This window comes from Oryzias latipes, chromosome 6 (assembly GCF_053564925.1).
Source record: "Oryzias latipes strain Hd-rR chromosome 6, Olatipes_Hd-rR_3.1".
Taxonomy (NCBI): Eukaryota; Metazoa; Chordata; class Actinopteri; order Beloniformes; family Adrianichthyidae; genus Oryzias; species Oryzias latipes.
The window spans coordinates 1,862,368-1,874,367 of record NC_136242.1 but is presented as its reverse complement, the minus strand read 5'-3'; the positions used below and the strand labels follow the sequence as shown (position 1 = coordinate 1,874,367).

The 12,000-nt window shown below is 42.8% G+C and overlaps 1 protein-coding gene across 6 annotated transcripts in view; it reads left to right on the top strand.

Annotated features, from left to right (window-relative positions):
* The window catches only part of ptprz1a (protein tyrosine phosphatase receptor type Z1a), an 88,608-nt gene that overhangs the window by 28,041 nt on the left and 48,567 nt on the right, over positions 1-12,000 (top strand). For all 6 annotated transcript variants that reach the window (XM_078948205.1, XM_023955431.2, XM_023955430.2 and 3 more), the window contains exons 3-10: positions 455-634; positions 2,948-3,099; positions 4,820-4,915; positions 6,641-6,707; positions 6,787-6,944; positions 9,553-9,703; positions 11,083-11,267; positions 11,362-11,488. In XM_078948205.1, the coding sequence (XP_078804331.1) occupies positions 455-634; positions 2,948-3,099; positions 4,820-4,915; positions 6,641-6,707; positions 6,787-6,944; positions 9,553-9,703; positions 11,083-11,267; positions 11,362-11,488 (1,116 nt within the window). The remainder of the gene's footprint in view (positions 1-454; positions 635-2,947; positions 3,100-4,819; positions 4,916-6,640; positions 6,708-6,786; positions 6,945-9,552; positions 9,704-11,082; positions 11,268-11,361; positions 11,489-12,000) is intronic.

The following is a 12,000-nucleotide window of genomic DNA, read 5'->3' as shown; positions in this document are numbered from 1 at the left end:
ACCAAATTCCCCTTAAAGCACAAGAAGGATTGAAGCCTTCAACAGCTTCGTGTTTGTCTTTTAGTGCAGAGAGCCTTATGATGGCAAAGACCAAACCTTTCTTTTTTGTCTGAACTGAACATTTATGGGAAACATGAACATTTGGAATATCAGCTAATTATTTTAACTGGAGAACTTTTCCGCCTTTTTGTCAGGACTTGTTGAAGTATTAAATGAGTCTCAGGCATTGAAACTCTGAAATAGCATAAATATTGTTATTGTCACAGAATTATACAAGTGTTTCGTCTTTTCTATCGGCCCTGTTTCCACTTAACCTGCATTGATATACAGTCAATGCAGGAAAGACCACCTCACTGTTCATGGGAAGTGCATGAACAATTCTGGACACATTTTTAATTTGATGTGTTTAACGTGTCAGTGTTTTTCTTTTTGACACGTCCTCTCTGCCCTTCAGGGACATTAAACCAGAACAACTGGGCTAAGAAGTTCCCATCTTGCAGCAATGCCAAGCAGTCTCCCATCAACATGGATGAGAGCCTGAGCCAGGTGAAGCAGCAGTTCCAGATGCTGGAGCTGGACGGCTGGGAGGGCCTGACGGGAGACCGCACCATCATCAAGAATGATGGGAAGACAGGTAAGATGAAAGGCTGACCTCAGGGGGGGGCGTCAGTTGGCTTTAGCTCATATTAGACTGTTCCACTCTGTTTACCTTCAAAGACGCAAAAGATGGCAGGATTGAGACAGACTGAAAAGAAGGATGAATAATTTAGCTATGCAGCATGAACTAAAGGTAGATGTCACCATTGACTGTATATGACAGGTGTGACGAACAAGTTTGACACAAAGAGCCAAAACTTTTAACTGTGATAGTCAAAGAGCTACACCACGCACTGACCTGCCAAGACAGTAAAGCCACAGTATTTCCAATAGCACACTCCTCTCCTTACAAAACAACAGCACTGGATTCAAGGGTGCAGTTTCAGTTATGGTTGTTTCTTTCTATATTTAACGTTAACACAAACCGGTAAAACATGCATGCTGGTGTGTGTTTTTAAAAGCAGAGGGAGCAAAACTGAGTTGGTTGTGATTTATTTTTTTACTTTTTCAGTCATCAATCAGCATCCAAAAATTCCTCAAAGTCCTCATCTTCTGGGCTAAATTTCTATCAAACACGCCAGCGTCCCTTTCGTCATCGTCAGAGTCCGGCTCGTTGCTGTGCGGCTCCTCATGAATGATGCCGGCTTTTGCAAAAGCTCGAAGAACAGTGGAAGTAGACACGTTAGCCCAAGCATCTCCAATCCATTCACAGATTGTGGCGTAACTCGCCCGGCGCTGCGTACCAGTAAAAGGAGCGGAAGATGGACAGCTTTTTATCGTAATCGGCTGGAAGTTGCTGCGCTCACCTCGATCTTCCAACACAGGCAACTTCGCCTTGTTTCTGCGTCCTTCTGTCTTGTTGGAGTTTGTTTTCCAGCTTCCTCCACTTGTGAACCATGGATTCGTTCATCTTGAATCCTCTGGCAGCTGCTTGATTCCCGTGTTCCTCCGCACAGCTGATAGCTTGCAGTTTAAACTGTGCTTCATAATCGTGTCTCTTTGGAAGCGGCATTTTCAAGGTTTCCAAAACAATGTTGTTCTGCATTATGCACATACCTGCACCTTTGTACTAATCAGGGGGGGGGGGGGGGGGTTCTTCTTTCACGTCCTCACTTCTGTCCGTACTGTTCTCATGCTGTCCTCCTACATCCTCTTTACCAAAGTCACAAAACAACACATTAGGGCCGCTCCATCGGCCATTCTGTACGTTTTGGAGAAAATGTAAAACTTTTAAGTGCGCCTTATGGTCGTGAAAGTACGCTATATAGAAAACATGATAAGAGGCAGAGAACCGCGTGCGCCTCAAGAGCCGCGTGTTAGCCACCCCTGGTATATGGGAACTGGACAGAGTGAGTGTGATGTCACCCATGGAAAGAAACTTACCTCCAGCTCCAACCAATTTTTCACGATGTGGACGTTACCATGTTGGAGCCAGACGACATCAGCAAGCAGTGATTGGTCCGAGTCGATCTGAATCAATGTTTCCATGGCAACAAATCCTGCCGATCACAAGAGAGATCCGGAGAATCTGTCAACATTCAACTTGAGACCGCCTACTTTTATGGAGGCATCTGATTGGTCTGTTTGTAAGTTGAGTAACTTGAACTAATGAAGAAATATAAGGAAAAAAGGATTAACAAGAGCATTTAGAAAGGGTATCAGATCTGGAATGTCTATTCTGACAAATAGAATGATTGAGTGAAAGCTTTTTATTTCTCAATAGAAGTCTATTTTTATAGAATAGTTTTTATTTTGGCTTTTTGGAGCCAGCAGGAACCTCCCAGATCCACAAACTTAATGATTGTTTTTGTAACTTGGTTGCTTTATTTTTAAAGGTTGATTGAAATAGTTAAATAAATCCCCTGGAAAACTCACCAGCTTTTATTGCTCAGCAGCATAGAGTCAGGAGCAAGAAATCCTCTTGGACAGCTTTCTTTGCTCCCAGGCAGGTGCACAGGTCACATGACTAAAACTGTCAGTACAGAAGATTCCGCTGAGCTGTCGGAGTACAAAATATACACATCATATGATTTATGTCATGTTTGTTTTTTATTCATGTTTAGGCACATTTCTGATATCAGAGAAAAACCAGTCCATCCTCTGTGTTCAGGAGTTTAGCCTGTTGCATCGTTCACACAAAGAGAAGTAGCTTCTGAAGGAAGCAGGCGGATGCTGAACTGCAGGCAATGAATGTTTGAGTTCACAGAGAAGTCAGCCTGCGAGGCTTTTTCCTGGTTATGTTTGATGGTTCTTCAAAGGCAGTGTTAAAGCACTATGTGCTGCAGCAGCAAATCTTTTATAAATCCATGCTTCTCACTTTGCTTATGACGTCTTTGTCTTCTTTGTTTAGTGGCAATAAACGTGGATGGGGACTTTTATCTGAGTGGAGGGGGTCTCAGGTCAAAGTTTAAGGTGGGACGCATCACATTCCACTGGGGGCGCTGCAACACCTCCTCTGAGGGCTCAGAACACAGTCTGGATGGAGTCAAGTACCCTCTTGAGGTGAGACATCCTCTTTCACAGGAGAAAATGATTCTGATCTAGAGATAGGCTGCATGGTGGGGGAGTGGTTAGCACTCTCATCTCCCACTGCAAAGGCTCTGCTTTAAATCCTGGTTGGGACCTTCCTGTGTGGAGTGTGCTTGTGTGGGGCCCAAGTTCCTCCCACGGTCCAAAAACATGCTTCGTACTGGTGACTCTAATCTTTGCCTTAAGTGTGAAGGTGAGTGTGTATGGTTGTTTGTCTCTGTGTGCTCTTGTGATGGACTGGAGTCCTGTTCAGGGTGAACCTCACCTCTACCCAACAGTAGCTGCATAGGCTCCAGCTGCCCGTTAACCTGACCAGAAATGTGAGTATTGAAAATGGTGGATGTTAAGTTACTGAATTCTTTCAGCAACTTCAATGTATTTAGGAAAAACAAATCTCCATGATACATAAAGCTCCTTACTCCCTTTATTTGTTACTTAAAATTAAAAAAATTAGGATTTCATTTTAGATCTTCTGAGGTTGTTGAAAAAAAAACCAGCAGAAGAAAGTGAGTGCGGCTTCACCACAGACTGAAAGAAGGATGTGGTGAAGATAAAACTGATGCAACATTCAAGGTTTCCCATGATGATCTCACAGCGGTTTCCTTTTGTGACAGAAGGCATCATTTCCGTGAAGAATTAAGGAGTAGTAGGCCTGCTTTCCCTTCTGACTAAACAGTGGGTGTGGTTTTCCCAGAGACAACATGGCCACAGTTTTCCTTGTGGCCGAATTACACCATTATCAATAAATTATGGATATTGTTATTTACGTGTGTGTTTTTCCTATTTGGTCTGAATTTTAAAGTCAAAGCGGTGGGGTCTGTTGGGAATGGTAAGACTGGAAACCCTAGTACCCCTCACATCTGGTAACATCTGCAGCTGTGTGGCGTTTGCAGAACCATGTCTGAGGTCAGAGGTCTTTAGGTTCTGGTCATGGTTGTGGTCTGCCAGTAGTTCTGTGTCTTGATGACACTTTGAGACTCACCTGCACCACCTGACTGTCTACTCCAAACCTGGAGGCGCCATGGTCAGGTGGTGCTGCTCGTCCTGTGAGCGCCGTCGTGTGTTCATGGCTGTTTGAATGATGAACTTGGAATGACTGACTAGCTAAATCAGCTTTTTGTCCCCACAGTATGTTGACTTTGATGAAACACTGAAATACTTTTTCTGTTACAATTTCTTTTAGATTTGGCCCCAAAAAGTAAAACACTGTTTACTGTGAGACCGTTATGTGGAAAGCCTTAAATGAGGTCTATCACCACAATAACATTACCTCCCTATCCTCAAAATCTATGAAGTGAGACAAACACTGCTCACAACAGCCACTGAGTTTTCCACTATATCCCCAATTTATTGTAAGTAGTGTAACTGCAGAAAACGTCATGGGAAGTTTCATATGTGGAGGTCAACATTACATTTAGACTGTGGAAAACTGGGCATTCATTCATTCATTCATTCATTCATTCATTCATTCATTCATTCATTCATTCATTCATTCATTCATTCATTCATTCATTCATTCATTCATTCATCTTCTAAGCCGTTTTGTTCCTTTCGGGGTAACAGGGCTGCCAGAGCCTATTCCGGCCACTTGTGGGCAAAGGTAGGGGACTTTCTGGACAGGTCGCCAGTCTGTCACAGGACTGGGCAATTAGTCAAGTTATTTATAAACAGACAAACTGTTTTTTTTCTGTAGATGCAGATCTACTCTTATGATGAAACCCAATTCCGCTCCTTAGATGAATCCATCAAGACCAGAGGTAGAATCACAGCGCTCGCCGTTCTGATCGAGGTAAGCTGCTCTCTGCACTTCACTAAGCTGGTCCTGGTTCAGAAATGCCACTTTTCAGCTTGAAGCCAAGACAACATCATGACAGATTGGATCTGGAGATCTGGACGAAGCTCCAGCAGCAATGGTTCAAGCATGACATTGAAGTTGAAATTGGATTCTGCCATCAAGACTACTGTTGCTCAACTGGAATAGTGATGTGTTTACATGGAAAGCTGGAAATCTCTGCGGGAGTATTCCTGAGTGTCATCCAGCAAGACAATGTTCTTCTTTTTGTGGCCATCAGGCCAACCTGAGAGAGAAAAGGCTCCAAACTCAGTGGGAGTTAGTCTTAACCTGAATGAGGAGACGTCCTCTCCCCCCACACTCAATCCCATCACTTGTTCCTGTTAAAGAAGAGGTAGCTGCTGTCTGACGGTCTGCCTCTGCCGCTCTGTCCTTGTTTTTTCCAGGGGATTGCTGAAAAAGAATTCATGGGTTTGGACGATAATTTCACTTTTACAGACCCATTCAGGTTGTAGTATATATGAACCATGGTTTTTTTGACTCATTTTCCAGCCTCTTCATGTCATCTTTTTGTTCTTATGCCTTTTCTTCAACCGTACTTCGGTTCATACTAGAGCTGATGTCAGTTGTTTTGCCTGTTCTGGACTCCTGTTCTTTGGTCGTCCTTATTGAGGTTTGTCCTACAATTGCTGTGTCGGTGGATTAGAAAACTAAATGGAACATCTAGACTACTGCTGTTCATCCAGGGAGGAACAGAGATGTGGCGTTGTGATTTCAGCAGCTGGCTGAGCTTTGGACAATTGTCAGGGATTCTTTCTTGTTTTTGTGTTTTGCTGTCAAACTACCTGCAGCTGCAGTGGCGTGTTCAACCTGTCGGAGACCACGCTGGGAAAAAAGCATGTACATGTGCGGCCTGCATGTGCGGATGTTTCCGTGCAGCAGTAGGAGCGTGAAAGCCTGTACTGAACAGAAAGTCTTTAAAGTTGAAGGTCATTGTGTGGCATGAAACTGCTGGGTTTGCCCCATCCAACAGTGTTCTTTGTGCTTCGTTTTCATTGTGAATCAACAATGACACTTGTTCAGCTGTCTACAGGCAGAGACTTTGACTTTTGTTGCAGTGAACACACAGCCAGAACTTCCCGACAGGTTAGGCTCCGCCCATGACTCCTGTCAGACTAGTTCAGCTGAGAAATGTAATTGTTGTGGAGCTGACATCAAAGAATTTGAAGTTTTTCTTTCACTGCTTGTTGGCAGTCTACCTGCATTCATGAGCCAACACTACAGTGCAATTTTTACATTTGCTGATGTCAAAATTCTCCAGCAGTGACTGTAAGCTTGGCATGATAGGAACATCAGCGTTAGAGGAAAACTGGGTCAATATCAAAGTTTAGTGGGCTAACGTTGGGTGATTGGCAGCTCTTGCAAAATCATTTTTTTGCAGATATAATTCAGATGGTCTTTCACAATGAAAAGCATGTGGGCGATGCTGAGCTTCCCAGTCATTCAGCAGCTGTTAGATCAACATTCTAGTCATAATTTCCTGAATGACTCATCGGAGACTTTGTTGTGTTCATCCAGGTTTTGCTGCTGAAGTCTAAGGGTCATTCAGACCCTTTCTGCTGTTACTTAGTCATCATGAGGACAACCAGCAGCAGTCCTATCTGTTCAGACTGACTTTGCTTTGTCCTGAAGGATTGATGATGCTGGTTTTCTTTTGTCCAGACGAAACCAGAGGACAACATGAACTTTGCTGCCATCATTGATGGTGTCCTGAGCGTGAGCAGATATGGTACTGAACCTTCTCCACCTGCATATTTTTCTGATTCTTTCTCTGTGTGTCTCATCAAAGCATCTTGTTTTGGATTCAGGAAAAAGTGCAGAGATGTCACCCTTCTCGCTTCAAGGCCTCTTGCCAAACTCCACAGAAAAGTACTTCACCTACAATGGCTCCCTGACCACCCCGCCCTGCTTGGACACAGTGGAGTGGATAGTCTTCAAGAATGCGGTGGCCATCTCTGAGCAGCAGGTGGGACATCCGGTTGGCTTTAGCACTGTAGGCAGTTGGAAAACATGTTTATGGAGGTGAATGAAGGAGCACGCCTTTGAGGGTGGGGAGCAGTAGGAGGGCAGAGCTGCGTTTGCGTGGGAGTGCGCCTTCAGGCTCAGTGCCACTGACAGCCACACAAAAGCCTTCATTGCATTAAACAAACACGCTGATGAAAGGTGATGTTTGAGGGATGGAAACACCGGGACACAAACACGCACAGAAAGTTACACAAAAGCTTCACAACGTTTGTGTTGGCTCCACCTCCTTCCGGCTTAGTTGTTGTCAGCACAGCTGTCCACACCCAGGGCTCCGCCCTCTGCCTCGCTGTGCGAGGTCCTCCATAGGACATGATTTGGTTTAAAACATAGAAACTTAATCCGAATCCACTTTTCAAAATCTTTAAAAGAAGGAGTTCTCCGTTGAACTAGCCCCATTTTGGTGTTGCCGAAGGCTAGTTATTACCCCACATTTGTACATTTTCTTCTGCAAAGCTCTATAAGATGAGTTCCAGCTAGTTTACATTCCAGAACCTAATTATCCAAAGCTCACAGGTTCAATCACACAACAAGTTCAGCTTGTTCCCTGAGGCATGGTGTGACCCACCCCCATAACTATTCATAATTGAGATAAAAAATTTGGGGATTTCCCTAATGTTCCAGGTTTGCCCCAAGGATTTGAGGCAAAACTCCAGAGTAGACAAAACTGCTGCAGAAACATCATTGAGCGATTCCTGTTTACTGTTACAAAGGCCGTCGTGAGGATCACGGTTGGAGTCTCATTGTGAGGGCTGACGTCTTGTGATCTTCACTCCTTCAGGGAGGACCGACATTTGTGCCGGATCCAGAAATCCAGATCTCTCTCACAGAGGAGGAGCCTATTCTTATCAAAACAATAGGCTCATCTCCTATGGACCGCAAATAAATGTAGACAACACAGGAAATGTCCCACAAGTGGACTGATCCAATTCTTGATTTGCATCCTCTGGAATAACTGAAGAGGAGTTTGATGAAGCTCAGCTCACTTAAGTTGAATAACAGGCTTTAAAAATATTTATACATGTATAAATATAAAAAATATATAAACTCTGCCGGTGGTTTCTCCTCCAAGCTGGGGTCCTCTACCAGAGGCCTGGGAGCTTGATGGTCCTGCGCAGTATCTTAGCTGTTCCTAGCACTGCACTTTTCTGGACTGAGAGGTCTGAAGTCTTTCCAGGTATCTGTTGTAGCCACTCCTCCAGCTTGGGGGTTACTGCCCCGAGTGCTCCAATTACCACAGGCACCACTGTCACCTTTTCATACAGATACTTTTCTCTGTTGTTTAAGTTCAAAGTTCAAACCATAGAAAAATATGGCCAGTATTATAGAATTAAACAAAGATCTGATCACAATTAAGCATTTACATAAATGTGGCAAACTTCAGGCATTCTGTACAAGAGACACAGAGAAGATTAATTGACAAGGTCTACAGCCAATCAGAACACGGTAAAAGCCTGCAGAACTGCACTAAAAGAATCTACAAAACAGCGAGTACACACAGAACTGCAATATAGTGAGAGACAAACTGTACTCAAATGTTTAATCTTATCAATAAACCTCTCCAACTTATTAAGTTCCCAGACTACAATTTTTCTATAAGGAAACCCTCTCATAATGACACCTGATGGGAGCTGTGAGCCAAACTAGATACTTCCTCTCTTACATTTCTGTTTGTGCACTCTGGAACAAAACTCTTTAATCAGCGGGTACAACTTCAGCTGCAGCATGGGCATGATGGGAAACAGGGTCCATCATCTTCCCACACTTTCATGCTCTTCACGTTAGGTGGTGTTTGTTGCTGATGAAGGCTGTTTGAATGTCAGTCTGTCAGAATTAGATAACGTGTTGAACTGAACCATTAAGTGGGTTTGCCATGCTGACTGGAGTTTAATCCAATATTTGGGATATTTTGCCAAAGATTAACTCATTTCATGTCTGTTTTTCTAAAAGCTGTTCTGCAAACTGATTGCTTTCCTGATTGTGGCTCAATGTTAGTTAGTTTGTTTGTTTGTTATTGAGCCTTATAGTACACGTTCGCTCCAACAACCAAATTTCCTAAGCTTCAATAAAACATCTTTATCTTATCTTATCTTAAATTGGGTCTGGCAAAGTAAAGGGAAACTGTAGTCCTGTAAAGTCCTTCCACTAGCCAAAAAAAACAAAACAATTCCTATCAAATGCACAGATTTCCACTCTGATGAAAAATAAGTAAAACATTTCTTTATCACACTTGTCATAATAAAAAATGAAACAACAAACAGAAAAGGTACATGAAACTATGTGAACAATTCTAAGTGTAAAGTTTCATCTTTCTTAGAATAACGAGTCAATGGGAATTTTTTTCTGCTGCCAGCCTCCAGTGATCTTTTGAGGGATTGCAACACTTACAAAACTTCCAGGTTCGCGTCATGTAGCACAGAGACATGCATGGTCCACCTGTGCAGGGCACTGAATAAAGCAGGGAGAAGCTATTGCTGTGTTGGAGGTCTATCTGCAGTCAGCAGCACGAGTGCACAGCTGGATTCATGCTGGTTCTGGTTCCTGTGTTGCAGCTGGAGGTCTTCTGTGAGGTGATGACCATGCAGCAGGCCGGCTACGTCATGCTAATGGACTACCTGCAGAACAACTACAGAGAACAGCAGGAGCAGTTTGTGGGTCAGGTGTTCTCCTCGTACACAGGGGTGGAGGAGATCTCCACACCAGGTGAGTGCTCATTTTCTCCAGCATGTAAGTGATCAAAGCAGAAGGCCAAAACTGAGTAGAGACAGAAAAAGGAGAAGCAAATGTTGTGCTTGAGTAAGAGAATCATTATTTAATCAACACAAGTCAGAGAAAAAGTAGCCAGTAATACATTAAACGGGATAAAATAAAGACTTTTCCGGAAAAAAACTATTGAGAATAAAAACTTAAGTAAGAACAGGGTACTTTTTCAATGCTGCGTCTGATTTAGCGTTTGTAACACGTTGAATTGGACCAAGAAAGAAAAAATTCTAGCATTTTAAAATCAAATCTAATTCTGTTTTAACAGTTTTTGCAGTCTGTGAAGACTCATTCATCCAGAATGAGAGTGCTGCACAAAACAAAGTTTTCAAAGAGGTCATTTGGAATATATATAACTAACATGAAAACCGGCTACAATTAAATAATTTAGGTGTGTGTAGAAAATACCAGACACAACTGAAATATTCTGCATCAAACTGAAAGTTTGAGATGAACTTGTCTTTCAGTGCTGTATAAAAACATTAGACCTTTTAAAGATCAATTATAGTTTTCTGTTAAATATTTTCTCAGATGTGCTTATTTGCACACTGCACTAAGATAAAAACTAAAACTTTCTTTGGTTTGATTGTTATTACATATTTTTAATTTGTGTAATTGTCAGCCCTACAATTATTTCCAAACGAGATCCTAAAGATATTGCTTTATTTGTGATCTTATCAGGTGACACACCTGCTTGTTTCTTGTACTGAACCTGCCCTCTAGTGGTAAAAAAACAAAAGACATGCTTGTTCTCGTAACTGCCTCTTCATCACACCCTGTTGATTGGCACTTATCTTTACTGGAGATTCACAAGTGTAAAAATCTGGTTTACATGTGAAGTTCTTAACACTCTCTTTTCTAGTGTAGCAGATAATGTTTTCCCATGATCCCTCAGAGGTTAAAATGCCAGAGACCTGCAGTAAAATCCTTTTTTTCTCCCATACCCGTTTCCATGACTCTTCCATGACTCCCAGATGTGTGCGCATGATGTGCAAACACCTTCTATTGTGCTGCTATGACTATAATATTGACTCTAAAGTTCAGAGAACACGTGTGGTACTTGAACCCACCACCACTCAGACGGATGAAGCCGCATGTATGAGTGTTGTAGCATTTTAAAGGAACAAGACTTTGAGTCCAGATGCATGAAATATCTTGTGTATTAAAAAGAGATGTTGAAAGCCTTTCTGTCATCTCGTTTCCTGAATGTAAATCATGATGGAAGGGCAGGAGCAGACCGTGACCCTGGTGCAGCAGACTTTTAAATGTGCTCATTGTTATCCTGACACATCCTGCAGCTGAAGAGTCTGTGTGTCTTTCAGTCTGCAGCTCTGAGCCAGAGAACCTACAGGCAACGCCGTACAACAGCAGCAGCGTGCTGGTGACCTGGGAGCGGCCTCGTGCCGTGTACGACTCCAGCATCAACACGTACTCCGTCACTTACAGACTGGCAGATGAAGAAGACGCTGAGATGTTCAGATACATGACTGATGGCGATCAGGATGTGGTGAGATGTCCACAACTTAATTACAAAAAAAACACAAGGTCCACAGAGACCTGCAGACTAGCTGCTGACTGGACCTCCTCTCTGTTACCACCAGGGGGCGATTCTGGATGATCTGGTAGCCAACAGAAGCTACAATGTTCAGGTGATGGCCATCTGCTCCAACGGCCAGAAGGGGCGAGTGAGCGACCTACTGAAGGTCGTGGCGCCCCTGGATGTTCCGGGTAAGAGCAAGCGGCAAGCGTAGATGGAAACAGATCCATCCTCTCTGCCGCCATGTCTATTCTGATGAAGGCTCAGCTGACCAATGAGAGCTGCTGTTGTTCAGTGGGACTGATGCAGGACTGAGTGTGCAGAAACACAAATGTTCCCGTCGTACAAGTCTTTTATTTTCTTCCGCAAAGGATGTGTTCCACTTAACCTTTGACCCTTCGAGTTCTCATTTTTGGTCACCATAGATATCTTTTTTTTATCTCAAACCCATTTTGAAGTCACATCTGCTTGCTATTTAATTCTTAAGCACAATAGAAAACACAAAGTAAAAAACACATGTTTTGTTTACATTTCCTGTTTGTGTGGAGTCATATTTCTGTGTCTCCTGAACATTTCTGATTTCATTTTTCTTTCTTTTTTTTTTTGTGAGGCTAAGTCAGAAAATCAATTAGTTGTTATTCAATGAAAATCTATTTCAATATCTTAAAAGTTCAATTTCATTATACTTGTTTCAATGCCGACA